This window comes from Atractosteus spatula, chromosome 1, assembly GCF_055471065.1.
Source record: "Atractosteus spatula isolate fAtrSpa1 chromosome 1, fAtrSpa1.hap1, whole genome shotgun sequence".
NCBI lineage: Eukaryota > Metazoa > Chordata > Actinopteri > Semionotiformes > Lepisosteidae > Atractosteus > Atractosteus spatula.
In genome coordinates, this window is record NC_142706.1 from 12,725,854 (window position 1) to 12,746,537 (window position 20,684).

The 20,684-nt window shown below is 36.3% G+C and overlaps 1 protein-coding gene across 1 annotated transcript in view; it reads left to right on the forward strand.

Annotated features, from left to right (window-relative positions):
* The first annotated feature begins 10,293 nt into the window (after window positions 1-10,293).
* The window catches only part of chrna8 (cholinergic receptor, nicotinic, alpha 8), a 66,679-nt gene continuing 56,288 nt past the window's right edge, over window positions 10,294-20,684 (forward strand). Inside the window, exons 1-2 of the mRNA XM_088930221.1 lie at window positions 10,294-10,323; window positions 11,412-11,591. Coding sequence (XP_088786347.1) covers window positions 10,294-10,323; window positions 11,412-11,591 — 210 coding nt within the window. The remainder of the gene's footprint in view (window positions 10,324-11,411; window positions 11,592-20,684) is intronic.

A 20,684-nucleotide genomic window follows, 5' to 3' on the forward strand; every position in this document is an offset into this window, starting at 1 on the left:
GTAACCCCAAACGCTTCCACATTAATTGGGCAAGTTATGAAAATTCATAATTTCGCAGAAAGGGGAAATCTTTATTTACTGTATGTCTATGTTTATGCGCAGCAAAAGAAATGCCAAATATTGAGGCATTCATTAATGTTTTGCAATATACGCTGCTCTACAAAAATTAGGTTACTATTTGATCAGTGAGCTAGAAAAAGGGGATAAAAGCATAAGAGAAAATTTCAGTATAGAATAAAAAAGTGTGATGACATTCTTCAGTGACTGGTGATCCATTCAGGCTCTGTTGTGATGATGGTTAAGAAGATGATGACTGTATTGTCAGCTTCCGGTGAGATCAAAACTGCAGATGTTGTACTTCTAAATTAAGTGCATGAAGTATCCTACAGTACTTCAGTAAGATAGCCTGATGTGTGTGCACAGAAGCACACACACCATGTGTTACCCTCCATCTGTGTGAGCGCTTCAAGATTTGAAGGTCACCTATTTCCCTCAAATTGCAGTTTTCCTTCATGAAGAACCTTAAATCGTGGTAGGTTCAGATTCATTAATGAGAGCCTACTGCAAAAAAAAATTGTTACCTTCGAGAGAAGTATACTGTAGGTGAAGAGTTTTTACATTACAGGTATTAGAACCTAATCTGTGCAACTAAGCTAACCTGTGCAAGGGGATTTGAAGAAATGGATGTCTGCTTATATGGGAGAGCAGAATATCAAGAAATATAAATTCTTTAAAACGATTTGTGAAGATGAAATCATTTGTTTGCTTGAATATTTAATATTTATTTACCTTTACTTTCCCAATTACTGATCTGGCCCAGATATTTGGATCTGCACCCAGGATTTGGCTGTGATCTGTATGAGTATACAGCTTCAGTATGTGTTAGCTTTAAGCTCCCCGCATTAAATGACATTAAAATTTGACAGAAGCCAGACTTGACAAGCCTGTCTAATCTTCTGATCGTCAAAGGCCACTACTCCCTCCCTTGCTGACATAGTGTGCTCCTGTGTTTGCCACTACAAATGTATTATGATGACCAATGTCTTACAGCACATCACACAGCATATATCTTTTCTGCCACTGAAGAACATCATAAGTTGCTATCATAGGTCTTACAGATGTGATTGACCTCTGTCCTTCCTTGTTAATGTTGCTGAATTGTTTTTACAGTGCCCCTGTGCTACAAAACCTACCTTAACAAAATCAGACCAAATAAGCAAATAAGCTCTAACAAACTTACTGGGGTGCATAAATCTACTGTATACTGTATGTAGTTTTCTGGCACTGATAACTCTTCATTTCATTTCTTAAATGTATCTGTTCTCTTTGTCAGTTATAACAGCTTACAATACTTAATGCTTATTCCCATTTTCTTATAACAGAGACTTATTTCTCTAAAAATGGTGTTACATATAAGAAGAAAAGTTTATTTATTGTTTTTCTTCTTCAGACTTTCATGAAATTGTTAATTGGTAGCATACATAGGCATGTAAGCAGTCAACTTGATATACCATTTTAATTTGTGTACTGCCTTTTGACAAGTGAAGCAAAGCTATAAGGTCAATTCTACCTGTGGGCGAATCCTTAGAAATTCACTCCAGTGGCTCAGTGATTTATTACAGTATGTTACAATTACAGTATGTTAAAGTGATTTTAGTCAATCAATTCCTTGATAGAGAAATGGAGTATCAACAGCCATTTTGTATAAAAGCCACAATTTGAGAAAGAAGGTGATTAAGACCAGCTCTTTGGAGAAAGATCAATAAAACAATGTAATGTAGTAATTCATTGGGTTTCGTTTTGTATTTGTGGCTTTTATTAAACTTGCCTCAGATGAGAAGGTCAGGAACTTCAGTAAAAGACTCGACGAACAGCAGAGTAACTGTATCAACTGGGTTGGTTACTTGAAAACCAGTGATCACAGATTTTAATGGGTATTCAGAGACAATATCTCACTGTACCTAAGTATATGGTAAGTTTCACTAATTAAACTGGATTTTAAAACCAGACTAGAGATTTAAGACAATCCAATAAAATCAAAATAACTTTAAAATTCCAGATTATCATGTCAACATATGGAAGAACAAAGGGTCAATTTTAGTATCATACTTATTATATTTACAGTATCATACAATAAAAAAGCAGCACGATTCTTCAGGGGCATATTTTTCTTACATTTCTGTCAGGTGTTTTTATTATAATATTTTCACAGCCGTACCAACTCCAAGCTTGTAGTTAGTCAACTTGGAGAGTGGTAAGCAACTTTTTTGCCCAAAACATGCTTTTTATTTTACTTTGCTTTTAATTTTAACAGTCCTGGAGTTAGGAGAAAAGGGATACAGTTTGTTTATATGAAACCTTTAAATCTTTGGGGTTTTTTCCAAGAGTTTAAAGCTATCCATTTATGCTGTTGAAGCCACTATGCTTGGAGCAATAACTAAACGTATAACTTGAGCTGGAGGAAGCAAATAGTCTTCTTTCCTTTGAAACATTGTTCTTAACAAGATTCTTAAGAATCTAATATAAGACTCAAGTACAAAAATATCTTAAGCCAACAAGTAATTAGTAAAAACATACCAAAAGATTTTCTTCCATTGCATTTTTTATTTTTCTGTTCTTCAGGTAGTTGTCTTCTCGTTTTTATTTTTTCCTGTTTGTTTTTCTGCCCTGATCCTGAAAGGCTTTGTGAAAATTGAAAATTAGTGTCAAGGGCAGAAAATGTAGCATATTCTACACACATCAATGTACGGACTGTAGGAAATTGTTCTGTCTGGTTGACGTTTGTAAGGTGTGTATGAAAGGCTCTTGTCTTGGTCTGCATGGCGCAAAAGAAGTAAATGGTTTCAGTGATCCACTGGGGGAAAATTGCATGGTTTGAATTAGAAAATTAATTGATGAGTGCTTGTGGACCAAGGGAAAAATTGAGAAATGCTAATTAAAAGAAAGCTATTATTTGCAGTTCCTTTGAAAATATTGTGCCCGTTGGTTATTAATTAAAAAGGAAGGGAAGAGAATCAAGCCAAGACATTCTAAATTGAACTGAGCTCTATTTAATCAAGATTGAAAGCTTAATTTTTCATATATGATTGAATGGCCTCTACTCATAGTTTACATTTTTTGTTCTGGTCAGGAGAACACTTGAGAAGCCAGGTTTACTGTTTAATAAAATACAATCAAGGAAGAAAGCATGATAATTAGGGAAAATGTAGTTTTGGCATATGCCTCCGATTCTCCCTTACTATAGTTGTAATGAACAGTTGCTATGGTTTTTCTTTTGCATACTGTTTCAGTCTCTCTTTTTAAAATGGATGTCAATTACAATTTTTATACTGGTAACTGGAGAGTTGAATTTGCTTTTATTATTTAGTCTGTTTTGTGATCAATTGAAAGCCTGTACATCTGGAAATGTGGTGCATTCAACAAATCCATTGTTTATGAATGTATTTACTCTTACTGATTAAGTTCAATACAGCTATCAGTTAAATTGTGTTCATTTTACTTGACCATATCATGGAAATAACCAGGGCAGCAATTTTTTTGTGTGAATTAATTTGCAGAAATATTCATGGATAGCTGCCTACACAAGGAAATCAGCATGACTCTTATTCAGCTATTTTTAATTGATTAGCTGGATCAAGCAAATAGACAGTAAATTAATGACTCCTATGAAAACTTAACTTGCATCAGCACGGATCTGATGTTCATTAGTTTTTTGATGGACCTGTGCTTGGCTGCTGTTGTACCATTGCTGTTATTTTGTTCATTCTTATATTACATACAGTATAATGTTGCTTTAAGATGTTACCTAAACTGGGGCTTGTGTGTGCTGTACTGTATATAGCCTTATCTTGAATTTTTAGAACGTGCAGGTTGAGCTTCATACAGTAATTTACTCAAAGCTACAGTGAGTGACAGCATACTGTACTATATGTTCAATTATAGTGTCTTCCTGCTGGAAACACTACAAACATGGAGCATAAGGCATTCTGATTAACACTATTATTTAACTTTCCTCTTATTTTAGAAGCAGTTAGATCATTTCTGCCAGCTTTGTGTTCAGGCAGGTATTGTCTCGCGTAGATCAGCCCTTGAAGAGACATGTAGTGTCAAGCACAGAAGGGCCTTTAAAGAAGGATGTGTATTCTTGTGCACTAATGACATACTCCAGATGGTATTTGAATTGATGGTACTCGAATTCAGTGTTAAGAAATCTGTTCAGGTATAATTGTTAAATTTGCTGGCATGCATGCAGTATGTATAAATCAGAAAGTAACCAAATAGAGAAACACAGAAAAACAGTGTGCTGGTGGTGGATACAGTTCACAATAGTTATTAGAAGAACTAGGCACTAATACGTTGCAGGTCAAGTGGGGCACTTGCCTTTAAGGGATTTACCATCATGGTGACTAATCTGACATGTGAAGAGATGGAAAGAGTCGGACTTGTTATTGAAACTGACACAGCCAGTAGAACGCACTGGAGGCTTGGTCAGAGCTCCGGAGACTGAACAGGTGGGTCTGTTTGAAAAACAGACAGATGTGCATGATGTTCTGATAGAAATAAGTCAGGTTTGTATCCCAAGCATACTGTAGTTGGGTGGTTTAAATCAATGTTCAAGGCTGTGAATACTTTTACAAGGAACCAATAGTTTAAGCCTCCCCATTCAGATTCTCAGATTTCACCAATTCTGAGTGTCTCACATGACCGCAGAAGATCACATGATATGCCAGTTAATAGGAGAAATTTGTCAAAAGAATCAAACTTGTACTTCCCTTCAGACATGCCTGAATTGGTCCATACTGCACGAAGATTGGTTTTGATAGGTTGCAAAGTAGCAATACATTTAAATCTCCATCTGCCTTTGATGAAAAGACAAAATGTTTTGTCCCGTAAAAAAGCGTGCATATGTACTGTATGTGTTTAAATTCCAAAAACTAATATTAGCCCAAAGAGATTTTCTTTCAGATGTCACTTCAGGTTTCATGGTTTGTCCTGAGAACCTCAGCGCAAGAAGGAAAAAGTAATTTCATGGTAATAATTGTAGCTCCTGCTATTGCCTCTCCTTAAATATGTACTCATGTATAATTATGTAGACATGGTCATGAGAAGAAATTGCTGCACAAAGTACAGAGTGGACATATCTAAACAAGAGTGTAGCAATACTCAAATAATGATATGCTTAATTTACTCTAAATTACAATCATAATACAGTGTTAGGTTTTCTTTTTCAACTGGAATCTAAAGTTTTCTGCAAAGGGTGTTTCCTAATACGATACAATATTTCCTTATTAAAGTAGGCAGAAAAGAATTGTGAAGCTGTTTTAGCAAATTCAGATTATAATACCTTTTTTCTATAAATATGAAGTAGTATACTATATGAAGTAGAATATGATGTTTGACTTCATACTGAACACCTGTCTACCCTACAAAAAAGTACAATACAGACTCAAGACATCCTGAAGCTGGGTTTAGACAAGAGCATGCATCTGACAACACCTAAACAGATCCAGTTCCTATGCAAATTATGTTTGTTTTCCTAGTAAAAAGATTTTTTTTTTGACACAAGATTGCCAAGAGACTGCTATCTGCATACTATTAGGTTTGAAGAGAATTTCACAATTATAAAATAGCTGTCATAGCAAACTTTCTATTTCCATACTGGAGTATTGCTGTTCTTCTAGAGCAAATGGCTAGTGATGTAAAACTATTGATTTTTTCATAATAGCAATTATTTTGTGCTGCCAACAGAGTTCTCAGATGGCACGTCAGACATTTTGATGCTTTATTTTTTAATTAGTGCTCCTAATTATGTCCAGTAAAATAAAGTGATTGTCATGTATTAAAAATACAGAAATAATACAGTAGGTGTACTAATAATGGGACATTCATTATATTGTGGAAACAGAAAAGGACAATAAAGGTAATGTGTAATGACGGATGTCTACAGTATACTCTTTTGGGCCACAAGTGGGCAAGTGTAAAAAAGTTTGTTGTCCAAGCTATACAGTAGTCATAGCACAAAAGAAGATGGTAATGTCATGTGCTTACAGTTACCATTTTGCGTTGTGGGGAACATGGTGTAGGAGTGATTATTGATGATTATAGAAATTTCTCTGTCTTTGCTACACAACAGAATTATACAATCGTAGTAAATCAATCTAATTGAACTCCAAAATTGAGTCAGATCAAGAGGTTTAAGAAAACCTGTTCTACTGGGGGAAATGCTGTTAATATTGTCATTTAAAATGTAACAAGAAGTGTAACTAGAGTCGGTATTTAATGGTTATCCTAACACTAATCCTACACTGGGCTAAAATGAATGGTCATTTAAATACCATAGCGTTTTTCAGCTGTTTGAAAATTTGCCTAAAGATGAATACTGTATGTACTGTACAGTATATAATATATGTATACTGTATATTCCCTTTGCAGTTACTGAGAGACAGTTTTTCACATACTGTATATCCTTTGTAATCACTTTCATTTTTAAATGAAAGGGATTTAGTTATAGATTCAAAACATTAAACTCCAAACAACTAGCTAAAATGTCAATTCTTTATGGAACAACTATGAGGGTTAAGAAGCAAGGTCTTACCATTCTTTGAAGTTTAATGGGGTGTCACTAATACGCCCACTGCTACTGTATGCCTTGTTATTTTCAATCAGCCAGCTTTAGGCATTACACACAAATGCAGATATCCCAGATTTCAGAAATCCCACTTCACAAGTAGAAATGTCTTGGTTCCAATTGATGCTCTCATGCCATGCACACATTTTGCTCCCCTGAGAATAATTTGGAAACTTTTAAAGAAGTTACCAAAGTAGAAACATTTATTCTTTGCTGTTCCAGGCTTATTTTTATGACTTATTATTGGATATCACAACAGTGTTGTCAATTACACTTTTTTTCAGTTACACATGACAATAAGCAGAGAAGATTGTGCTGCCTGGTAATGTAACTATGAAAGGAAAATAAACTCTTCAGGCCTCAAGTGTGTCCTTCAGATTATAACAAGGTCACCCTCCTGTAGTCGAGAAGGGACCGTTGTATGTAATTGAGAACAGATTTAAAAAAAAATGTTGGTACACTATGCAGTTTTGTCTTTCACAAAGCTTCGAGCTGTAGTATCCTTAGTAATGTTCTTTTTCATTAGGGTTGCTATGGGAAATAAAATGACTTGTTTGTTAAACCTGTAAAGATTATTCAAGTAAAAAAAAAATTGACAGTGTATAGAGGAGATATATTTGCTTTTGTGAAGGATGATAAAGTAGATGAGGTACTGGAATGTTAATCATAGGTGGTCATTGATACGGCTGTTATAAAATTATATGAACTGGATAAGTCAACAATAAAACCATGCTCGTTGTGCTCTCCATTTGATTTTTATGGGATGCATTATATCAAATTCATGACCTTTTGAGTTTTCCAGACCAAACATTAATATGAGGAGACATCTATAGTCTTGTTCATTTGGGAGGGATGGCCCTCTGAAGTAAACCCAAACAGTGATGAGCCACTTCCACAGGGCTTTTCATACGGACACCAGCAACTATCTTTTAAGATCTCAGGGGATTCATTCTCTTCTGTTTGTTTGCAGTGACAAGGCAGATTGCCTTGATGAAAAATAAAAACCAGTTTCACACCATGTGACCAGGAATGCTGAATCTTTTCTTATGAACCAATTTCTGAGGCTCCTGTCTAACTGAGAATCCGCTTTCTGAAGAGTCACAACTGCTGTTTACCTGTTGCGCAGAAATAACCACCCTTGTGCTAAATCTTCTTTAATATCCCTCCACTTACTGGTGACTACTAGAAATAGGGCACAGCACTACTAAAGCTACAGTGTATTCATCTTTTATCGTATTAGTAGCATCATCCACTTGATAGCTGTGAAAAGCTTCATATCAGCGCTGACCAGCAAACTGCCCTTGTTTCAGTTTCTGACTTCTTGTGATACAACTAATAGGCAATATTCTGGTCTAAAAAAATAATAATACAGTGCAGCCTTCAAGAATTGTGGTTGCAATTATAACATTGTAGCTCACTTTACCTGCTTTCACTGTACTCCGCAACAGTGGATTAAAATAATTAAATTATTATTATTTTAATTATTAAATAATGAACAGCAGAATTAAAAAGAAAGAAACGAACAATTGTTTCGTTTTGTTAATGAAAATGAAGTACATTGCATGAAAATGTAGGAGGCTCATCAATGGATGAATTGAATTGGCTTTAGAATTCCTTGGGATAAAAAAAGTGTTGGAATTATTGTCGCAAGAAATAATGCAATGAATTATCAGTCACTTTCGTTTCAGTAGTTTTGATCAATCATTATGATGAGAAGCGTTAAATGGTAGTGTAAATACACTCTGTCGAACATTCACTACAGCTTTGACATTGTAATGGAAAAAACAAACTGAAATATAGTTGTCAAGCTACAGGGGAAATATGCAGCTTTATTTCAGAGCAGGTGTTTCCCCAAAGACATTTCAATTAGCAAGACAGGTCAGAGCATTGATTCATTCCAAAGTGGGCCTCAGCTACCCAATCATATTTCACATTATTCCCTTCATTGACCTGACAGCAAAAGAATGGATTTTCTCTGTTCCCTTCTAATTTAGATGTACTTGGTGCATTTTACGGCACATAGGGAAATAAAGAAGAAGGGGGAAAAAAGATTTGTGAGCATTCAAAAAAGCTTGAAATTTTAAAAAATGGATTAGGAATGCTGCCTCAAGTCTCATCATGTCATCGCAGGGTTGCTAATGCTTCATTAGGATAGCTGCTCATTTTCAAAGTTTTGCTCTGAGCAAATCGAGATTCTGTTCAGGTTAAACCTGCAGTAGCCTAAAGGGAACTGTGAATAAGTAGAGAAGAAAATTTCTCAAACCATAAAAAAGAAAAAGGAACACCTGTGGTCTTCTGACTGTTATGCAAGAGTTCCTATTTGCACAGGCATTAAATATGAACAGTGTCCGATGAAAGAAAATTATACAGAAACATAGAACATTAATGAATGTTCAAGACAAAAAGGAATGCAATAAAACTATTAACATTAAAATGTAATTAAGGGAGTTTTTAATTTTCTGTGCTGCAAGAGATTTTAATGTGCAGAGCCACGGATATCAAATATTTATTATATTTTTAAATATGAAATGTAAAAGCTTTATTAAAGCGGTCTGGACATTTCCCCCTTTGGAAACATTAGAAAGTCTCCCGGCTGATAGAAACACTATAGAAATACACACTTCAGCCTTTACAGCCTTTAGTGCTGTGTCTGAACCGACATACCCTGTATCTGAACATAATTCTTAACAAGCTACTTTATTTCAGGCATTCAGATATACAGTAAGCACCTGGTGGTTATAGCAATGAATCATGCTTTGAAGTTAAAGCACTGCCATTGCAGACATAGAAATCCAGGATACACGAGATAACAGCAACACGAACATGCCTCATATTGAGTTTAAGAAGATTGTGATTGTATCCACTTTCCAAAATCTCCTTGACTTCTTAAATCAATGTAGTGCAACTCCTGCCCATCAATTACATCAGGGACAGGCAGTCCTGGTCCTGGAGCACATGTGTGGCTGAGGTTTTCAAGGTCTTCTCAAAGCAGCTCGGGAGCTGGGAGAAATGGTTACATTGGTCCCATTAAAACAATAGAAAGTTGATTTGACTTATTAAGAGATGAATTGGAATGAAACTCTGCAGACACACCTTGCCCACTCCTGATTTGTTTTTAAAATGGCTTAAAACATTGTGTGTTCCATCTTCTCCATACCTCTATTGCAGTGCATCTTTCGTTAATTTTTCGGTCTAACTAGTCCTCTGAATCAACAGCAACTTGCAAGCTGGAATAGGTGATGAAATTCATAAGACATCATATAAAAAAGTTTAAAACCATCATAAAGAAGAGTATTACATATTACATTACACAGTATTATGTACTGTACTGTAATTCTTTATGGAATGTCTTTATGACAGTATGGAAATTGATGATGAGTACAAACATAATAAAAATTGAATCTGTCATGGTCTATTCATTGTGAAATTTGCTTTTTAAATATGTCAAACAATTTCGGAGAGATTTACTTCTTTTGCCTTCTTTTCTATTTTGACTTCTTCATTTTTCAAAAAAACGAACAAGTCATAAAAAACGAATGTGAGAACACAGAGTTAAAACGACATAGGTAGAATTTACAGTATGTCGAATGAATGTTACGTTAAAATTGTAAAATGCACTTGTAAGACCCTATTTAAAATAATGTGTACAAATGTGGTTACCAAGTATGGAATTAAAACTAGAGAAGAGCTACCAGGTACATTCAAAGGCTTAAAGGAATATATTGGTCTAACAAGCCAAAGTCACTTAAATGTCCTAGTCTTGAACAGAAAAGACTATGAGGGGATCTGACGCAAATACTCAGAACTTTCAAAGGTCACAGCAAGGTTAGCTCAGTGGATTTCTTAAGAAAAGTGATATAGAAACCAGAGGGCAAGGGAGGAAACTAGACCTGAGATCAAGAGACTCTTTTTTACAATTATGTGATTACTATGGAATTATGGAATAAGCTACACCACCATACTGTCAAAGCTGATACCCTGGCTTCTTTCAAGGAATGGTGAGATGAGATCTTCAGATTACTTAGACACTCGAAACTGAATCAACTACTGCATATAATATGGGTGGAAAGTCCTCCTCTTCTCCATTTGTAACCTTATTTATTTCTAAATGTAACCTAAAGCTAATCACAGTAGGCCTAACAATCATCCAGATTCCCCAATAATAGATTATACATCTGCTGTGATCCACGCTAGGTTACATTACATTAAAAACAATCACAGACACGATGCCTTTCTCATTGCAATTCATTGCAAACGTGGAGTGCATCAGGAAAAGCAGAATACCTTAGACTGAGCGAGTTAATCTTCAAATTTAAATCCAGACCAGCAAGTATTTTACACGCTGAAGAACAAATTGAACTCAGAACATCAATAGAATAGAAAAGAACTCAAAGTGGCAGGAGAAAAGCATCTTGAAGGAATACACAAAGAATTTGGGTCATCGACATCATGCAGTTATTGCCTCAAAGGAATATGCTACCAAAACAGACTTTTACACTCTGAAATTGACTTAATGCAAATGTGTCCCAGTAATTTGAAATCACAGGGTTAAATACAATGTTTTTGTTCAAACGTGATCACATACATGCATGGAATTACCCATAAATAAACTGTATGCTCTACTGTACTTATTATAAAATGTACTGTATACATATTAACTGTAAAGCAAAAATAATAGTTTTGACTTTGCAATTCCAATACATTTAGAGGGCACTGTAGATATAGTACAACTGACTGATGATACAGTGGCTGACGATGTATGCTGTATGTATTTCCCCTGAAGATTTGTAAGTCCTTCTGTTTTATTGTTTGTTGTCATGCAGAATCCCATCAGGGCGAATACCAAAGGAAATTGTACAAAGAACTGCTGGAGAACTACAACCGTCTGGAAAGGCCCGTTCTCAATGACTCCCAGCCGCTGCTCGTGGAACTTGGGATGACTTTGCTGCAGATTATTGATGTGGTGAGTCTGAAGATACAAGTATAGGACTGTAACATGAAAGAAAACACAGCCATGGCCCTACTTTGTGTTTGCAAGCAACAGATATACTGTACAGTGGGGATGGGCTGTCTTGTTGAACTGTTAACAATCATCGGGCTTCTGGTTAAAGTTGAAGATTTCAAGGGATGGTTATGGTGTGTGAGAACATTGCTGTCCGTAAGTCCGCTGTGTGAGAGAGAGAATGTGTGAGTGTGTGTGAGTCCAGTGTTAGAGTGTTAGAGAGTGCCAGAGAGTGCAGAGTGGTAGAGGGGCTCTCCCCCAGCTGAGAGCGTAGCATGGGAGAGAGTAGGGTCTGTTTAACTCCAGACCTCAGGTGGTGAGCATGAGGTGGCAACACAGTGAGGGAGCTGCCGATACTGCATGGGGGTTAGAGGGCAGTGGTGGCTGAGCATGAGGGAAGGGCACAGCCTAAGGCTGTGGAAGTGTGTAGGAAAAGTGTGTTGAGTTTCGGCATGACGTGGGATGTGCTTCTAGAGAGACTCGGTGCTGTTAGTGCGAGGAGTCTCAGCATGACAGTGAAGCGCTGGAGATTGTGCTTTCTCCTGATAACATCAGAGGAGGATGTTAGCAACTGAAAGCGGACCTTGGAAGTCTAAGGGCCCGTCACCCTGGAAGTTGTGTGTCATCAGGGAGTAGGAGGCTCCGAGATTAGTGTGAAAAGAGTGAGGCTCCTGGAGAGAGAGAAGAGTGTCATTGGTGTTGAGGGTGAAGCTTGTCAAGCCTGGGAAACCAAGAGCTAAAGGCCCGACGATAGGAAAGACCCCCGGAGGTCAGTGGCGTGAGCGAGTTTGTGTAACCCGAGAAGGTTATGAGGGGCGTGTCTGGAGTAAGGGACACTCCTTTTCATGCCCAGGGTGGTGGCTACTACCCCTGTGGCATCACAACGCAGCGAACATACTAATACCACCCAGAGAGCACCTCAGGAACTGAATTAAAAAATGCAGAATTTCAATCAATGGAAGATCTTTTAAAATTCTGTAATGTACTAGTAAAAACTAATTTAGAATAATTTATTAGAATATTTTTGGATTCCACGATACAAAAAAAACATATTCCTGGAATCAGTTAAAAGCCTTGCCAGATCCCTGAGTTTTAAGGAATATTGTAATATGCCAGGATAAAACAGTCATGTCTTTTTATTCTGGAACACAGCAGAAGTTTTTAATTTGAGTTTTCAAAATCCTCAAGGGCACTGAAGAAGCAAAACCCACTTGACTTCTTCAGAACAAACACTGACACACAAAGCAGAGCACACAAGTGGAAACTATGGGGAAGTGCCTTTAAGGCTGTTTTTTTCACACAAAGGTTTATGGGAATATGGAACAAGCGGCCTAGCTCCGCTGTCTATGCTGACACTCAGCTTGCTGAGATCCTCAGAGCACTTAGCTACTAATAAACAACTTAGATAGACTGAACTGCTTACTTTTATTTGTAACCTTTCTTGTGTGCTTATGTAAACAAACAAAATTCACATCTTCAACTGTAATTGAGGCAGCTCTACATGTACTGTATGTATCCTTGAATTTGATTTTTTACTGAATGGGTAGGAAATTAAAAACAACACATTTGTACTTTATTACTTAGGAACAAATAATAAGTTTATTTCATGCTGAAAAGAGAAGAGAGCAAACACAACGTTTCGGCTGTGAAGCCATATGCATATTAAAACAAAAGCTACCACTTACAGTACCTCTCTCACGTAATACATTTTTTAAATAACAAAATATTCACTAAATAACTAAACCAAGAAAAAAACCAGTCCCTTCAGGTGTGTCATTAGCTGTAAAAATACAGATTCCATTACAGAATTAATCTTTACTGTTACCTTGTTTTGTGCCCATGAGTGAAGAAAAACAATATGCTCCTCACATACTGGTTTGGAGATAAGGTTTATGGTGGAAAATTATTGTTCCTGGGGGTAAAACAGAAATTGACAAAGGGTCATATTGCAGAAAACCGAGCTCTGTGGTACATTAGTTCTGCCGGTTGATTTACCCATGGCAAGTTACTATTCCCTTGACTTTTAGAATATTTACAGAAAATGAAAGGTGTACAGTATGTGTATAAAGCAAAATGAGAAACAAAAATTATGTCCTAGCTTCCTAAGGTACTTGAGGAAACCATATTTCATAAGCTTGATGTATCTGAGGCTTGAGAGTAGTGCCTTTCTAAACCAGGATGTTATAATAAAAAATTATCACGGGGAAGGTGTAAGCAAGCAATGAATTAGTAATCTTACATTTCCTTTGTACTGAGTTAATAAAATGGGCATTAGAGAACAGACTATTATGTTTTAAAGTGTTTTCTAAAGTAAAATGGTTGTAATACCTTGTCATTATCAAGCACTGTATTTACACACTTTGCAGTTGTTTACATATATTTTAATGGAAAGTGAGATCGCTGCTGTTTTAATGTGGCATATACAGTACTTGTTGAGAGTGTACCGTACGTTGTGAAAGAGACATTTTAAAACCCAGTCCTGGTAAAAGGTGAATGGGAACATAATGCTAAGCTTTAAATATCTTCACATACAGTATATCCATACAGATAATATTGAACTACAGTATTGGTTGAACTCACTTTCAGTGCGGTGAATAAAAAAATGGAAGCTTCCATTTAATTCAAACGTTCCTACAGTGCATTTTCTTTCATAGACGTGTTTTTTTCTTATCCAACAGTTTTCCTTGAAAATAGACAACTTTTACAGTATTGGAAACATAATTCCCCCTGAATAAATCAATGTGTTATTTATGGTCTGTTTGACTTGCTTTGATCAGATTAAAGTGGTGTAAACCACTGAAAAGCTACTACTGTAGAAGAAAAAATATTGAGTGAACGTTTACTGATTTTCTGTGCTGAAACTGTATTATTTATTCCTTCCTTTTAATTTAATCCACTTCCTATTACTGCATTAGCAGATTTGGACTGTTCTACTGCTTTAATGTGCGAAGGTGAATAATCAGTTCTGGATTGATACAGGAGTATTTTATTTTCTATACTTGCATAGTTGAAAGTGAAGATTGTAATATGAGATTCATCTATGTTGGAAACACTACTGAAGTTAGATAGTATTAAACATTTGATCAATTAAAATACATACATAAAGATGTGGGATTACTATATTTAAGTAAGCCTATATTTTCTTTCCTTAACAATTTAATGGCTTGTCTTATCTTTTTATTCTCTTCATATTTACAAGGCCTGACATAAGTAATATATCAGCATTATTGAATGTACTGTATTTTAACAAACTAAGGCAGGTAGAAAAGATGTGCTGCAGTAACAGACCTCTGTTTCACACCACACATTTTCAGGACTTTGAAGCTGAAACAGAGATTTTCTGAATATTAGCAGTGCCAAAATCATAAAATTAGAGAAAGCTAAATTACAATCTGATTTCCTTTTTTGAAGAAGGAATAATTTTGAGGTATGTGAGACTTTGTTCTGTCAGATGAAAGAGACGATGATTAGTTGATCAAAAGAAGAAGAGTTCAGATTTTTTTGGGGAAAAAAAGGAAGAAAGAGAACTACTGTAGTTATTTTAATATTCAAAAATTTTAAGCTTAAGCTTAATCAAAGGGGGGTGCTCAGGGTAGTATCTTGCCGCACGCTTAATTTAAAAACATTAACTTGTTTAGAAATTTATTTTATACTGATACTTGTAAATGTACTTTATTCTCAGAGAAATAACCAAACTCCTAACCCTCCACTTCTCACCTTCTGCAGCTCTGGCAATGTCCTCAGTGTAACCAAGAGGGGTTCAATTTCCAAAACAAACAGGAGAGGAGGAACAGTGAGTCCTCGATGTATATTTCGGGACTAATCTGATCCTGCTGTGTTTGTAAAAATAAGTGATTTGAAAGCGATATACGAAAGGAATAAAATTTCAAACATGCAAACAATAAATAATCCCACTGGATTCTATCAAAAGCCTTTACAGGCTGCAAGATCAGCAAAGGTCAAGGATGACTGAATTGTATTAAGAAGTCTACAAAATGTAAGATGTCCCTGGATATTAACCCTGTTTGATCATGAGTAAGCCAACTAAACAAGCAACTAATGGTAGAAGTTCAAGAGGATAAACTAGCTGCTTAGTCATCACTTTTACATCAGAGGTGAGGAGAGAGATTGAACTATAAGAAGACTATACACTTAGTTGATCAAAAGAAGAAGAGTTCAGATTTCTTTGGAAAAAAAGGAAGAAAGAGAACTACTGTAGTTATTTTAATATTCAAAAATTTTAAGCTTAAGCTTAATCAAAGGGGGGTGCTCAGGGTAGTATCATGCCACACGCTTAAATTAAAAACATTAACTTGTTTAGAAATGTATTTTATACTGATACTTGTAAATGTACTTTATTCTCAGAGAAATAACCCCTTTACTTCAGTAACAATAAAATGGTGCCTAGCCATGGAGAAGGTGCCATGTTGATTGGTTTCCTCTTAAGCAGAAAGGAGTACAGTATAGGGGCAAGAATATTTAATACTGAAGAAAATTAATATTTAACTAGTGCCTTCCTATTTTTATTGAACTAATGGCGGGAAGAATTCACCCAACTATTGGGTTGTTTTACTGTAGCTCTTGACTGTCGACTGTTGTAAAATCAAGATACTTAAAAAACACACGCAAATGTGAATTATCAGCAGGGGGTGAAGCATTCAGCCTGATAGAAAAGGAAGCTAACTCGTTAGCTATCTCAGATTAATTGTAAGGTTCCTGGAGGAGCAGCACACTTGAGTTTTGAAACAGCGGGCTGCCTTTCATCTGTTCTGATGACAAAGGAATCTATTTGCTGGATCTCCTTATTCATATGCACTATGCAGGTGAAGTAACAGTCTTTCATCCTTATTTGTGGAAAAAAGATCAAACAATCAGTAGTGGTAATTATTCCTTATATCATTCTTGTGTGGTGGCTACTAAATAGTCGAGATCGACAACCAATATACTGTAGAGTTAATTAGTGCTTCTTGATTAGATTTTCATTGTTTGGCTAGTGTAGACAGAATAAGAAATTATCTGATTTTGACAGACAGCCTTCAGAGGTTCCCATAAGTGTGGCCACAGAGATATTGTCAGATCTGTTTTTCCGCTGGAAAATAGGGGTTAGATTTAAGATTGTGTTTCCATTTCTTTCTCCTTAGAGCAAAAGGGAGTTAAATAATAATGGACTTTTCGTGTCAGAAACGAAACGAAAGGTCGAGAGCCAGGGAGAACATGATCAGAAATAACAACTGCTAAATATTTGGTTGATTTAACAGGCAGAAGGCCTTTCATTTATGAACATAATCTGTTTATGTTTATGTATTGTCAAGTATTGCTGATGGTCTGATTAGAATGACAGAGAACTGTCTTTGTGAAATAATAATCTCCAGGAGCATAAACAATGTTCATAAACCTAGTCATGGCCTTGAGACTAAGAAACATACTGTATAGGTAATAAGAATTCCTTACACTTACAGCATATAGCGCTTTTCTGGACACTCTACTCAAAGCGCTTTACAGGTAATGGGGACTCCCCTCCACCACTATCAATGTGTAGCCCCCACCTGGAAGATGTGACGGCAGCCATAGTGCACCAGTACGCTCACCAAACATCAGCTCTCAGTGGGGAGGAGAGCAGAGCAATGAAGCCAAATGATAGATGGGGATTATTAGGAGGCCATGATTATAAAGGCCAGGGGAAAATATGGCTAGGATGCTGGGGTTACACCCCTACACTTTTTGAGAGATGCCCTGGGATTTTTAATGACCACAGAGAGTCAGGACTTAACCCTTTTACAGTATAATGTCCCCATCACTACATAAGCACATTGGGACCCACACAGAGCACAGGGTGAGTCCTACTAACTCCTCTTCTAGCACTAATCTTAGGTTTTCCAGGAAGTCTCCCATTCAGGTACTGGCCAGGCTCACACCTGCTTAGCTTCAGTGGTCTGCCAGTTGTTAGTTACAGGGTGATATACCTGTAGCTGCTGGCAATAGTGTATGGGTAGACAACTGATCTGATTAAGAACATAATGTCGTGATTGTGCTGAATGATCAGATGACACAGAAAGTGTTGCTTATACCACCTTTAGAAAGTATCTTGCACCACAGTGAAGAGAATGAGGACTATATACTGTATGTTTTATTTTGATGTCTGAACTTGTCAGGCACATTCGGCATTTAGCACAGTGCACAGGAGTTTCCACAAGAGGGTTAACAGGAAGAATGTGAGAAAGTTATATTTATTTATCTATCCTCGATCATTATTGAAAAGTGTCACTAATCCAGCTAAGAAAGGGATGAGAGACAACAACTGGTATAACAAGATCAAGCCATGCTTTTTAGTTTTCAGAGTATTCCTAGTGCCAGTAGAAACAGAAACAGTAAAATTATATGTGGTTCTTACATTTGTGACTTATACTGTGTAATGAGTGTGGACCATTTAAAATTAATTCTGAAAAATAATGCCAAATCAACCTCAGGCTCTACAGATATTTTCAAAAATAATTTAATAACAGTAGGGTTTTAATCTTATTGAGTGTCTTGAGTATGAATTAAAAAAAAACTTGAATTCTTAAATGTACAGTTAGTAAATTAAATTAACAAATAAATCAAATGCAGCTTAAACCAGTGACTTTCAAGGTAAGCTTGGGGATGGTAGAAATTTCGGCATTAATTACTCATACTGCAGTATTTGAAGAGCCTGCTCCACTTTAGAGCTGCAATTTCTTCTGCACACTGAATCAATCACCCATAAGATTTGCAGAAAGCAGAAGCAAAATGCCATCAAATATTTTAACATCCATGTTCCTCAGTGTTGTGGGAGCCCAGGCAAGGCAGGGGCATGCCTCTTATCTACACAAAATATATTTTCATGCTGTTCTCTCCCACGCGGGCCATGATTTTCATTCTCCAGTTCACTCAGCAGAGTTACACCAAACCTAATTTTCAGCAGTCAGATGCAAAATTTCTCAGAGGACCAACTTCAGAAAAAAAAGGTTTGGTCAGGTCATGCTTGGGTTTAGTGAGACTTCTGTATCTAAAATCCATTCTGTGCACAAAGAGTGAAGAAATCTGGGATACCTTTCTCAGGGGAGTAATCTACAAAGGGTGTTTTAGGTATTCTATCAGCAAAACAGCTTTCCAGACCATCCCTGATAAAAAGAGTACACCAAGGGTGCCTTCAGGATCTGGCTAGTGGAAGATGTGATTAAAAAAAAAGTTGGCTGTTATATGAATAAGTTACTGAAGCGTTTGTCATAATGGAACTATTAATCTGATTTGCTAAGTCTTTAACTTCAAATCATACAATACTTTTGTTTTGAGTGACTTCAGACTGGCATAAAACAAAAGTCTGTATTGTTGAAAAGATCTTTAAGGAGCTCCTTTCGCATTAACCAAAGCACCCCAGTCTGGGTCCAGAAGATTTCCTTCCCATTTGAACACATTCATTAAAAAAATAAACACAAATACACTATATTTTGTAACCTGCATTTGTATTATGAACATACAGTATGGAGTAACAAACGTTTAAAGCATACAAGTAACTCAATAGTGATGAGTATTATGTGTGTGTCTGTATTCAGTATCACAATAATACAATTCCTGAAACATGAAGCAGATCATGTCAATATTAGTGTTTTTGAGTTGCTTTAAGACAGCAAAGCAGATACCGATGTGAAAAGTTCTGCTCGTTCTGTGAGCTAAAGGCAAACAGAGTCTGACACTAAAATACACATTTGAAACCAGAGAAAATGTGTATTTTTAAGAACATAAGAATGCGAGGAACACATCTTGCTTACTTGACTGCTAAATGACTCCAAAATCTCATCTGGTCACTCCTTGAAGGATTTCAGATTGTTGTATCCAACCACTTGACTGTATATTCTGTTCCATGTATCCTCTCCTATTGTATTTTCAGTCCAAACTGAAAATAAATGTAGATATTTAAGATATGTAAACATAATAAACATCAATATATTTAATCATCAGACATCTGAAAACTAAAATGTAATTTTATTTCCAGCAACAGAATTAGGAAGCACAGGGAGAACTGAATGTCTTCAGTTTCTCAGTGAGCCCAAACTTTTCCATCACTTCCACAGACTGTTCTGCATAGATTACCTTAAAGAAAAAAATGAAATAGCAGGTACAGTATGTGACACACATCAGCTAAATAGCAAATACAGACAGATAGAAAAGTTTCTGCTCACTGTAGCCTGCAGCTGCCTGCTAATGAGGAAGAATGGATTTCTGGATTTCTTTCCCTTTTCTTTGCTTTTCATGATATTAAAAGCAGCTTTCAGTCCCCATCCCCTGTAGGTACAGTATGTCAAATACATACAGCCCTGTTTTCCACCCCCAGTGTCAATTCCTGAAAGCACTGCCCGGGGAATGTGATATTAGCAAAGGTTTTGAGGGCTGGTGGAATCTGCCCAAAATGTAAATGTATAACTACAGTATGTCACCCCATTCATTAGAGCCACCTGCTACATATAAGGGGAGAGTCTTGCTATTTCTGTGTGTGGAAAGAGAAAAAAAAGATTGCTTCATTTTACAGTAAGAGGTTTTAATCAGCTTTTGGCTGGCGTCTACATTTTTCTCAGAAGTTTCGAGAATCGTTAAAACAGGCATTGATTTATAACCAATGAATTTATTTACTCTGCTCATCACGGCATTGTGCCAAGTCAGGGCCCAGGTTTGAACAAACCATTTTTTTTTGCTATCACCTGGCTTCAGCAGCCATTTACAGAAAGTATCTGAGGGAAAATACTGTGCTGTATTTGAACTGATATACTGTATTACTATATTCTGTATGCTATTTCTCCCTGTAAAGTAAGGAAGCAAGATCCAGCCTATTTAGAAAAAAATAGATTATCTACTGTAGACATTTATTATTGGGTATCATATTTTCACATTGGGTACTGCATTTCAAACATTCATCTTTTTTATGTACCATTTTCCCTTGTTTATTGCTATTGCTAATGTTACGGTGACAGCATGGCATTACAGTATGCTAATATTTGACATCCAGTTAGTCTGCCTACATGTATGGAGTCCTTGGTGTAT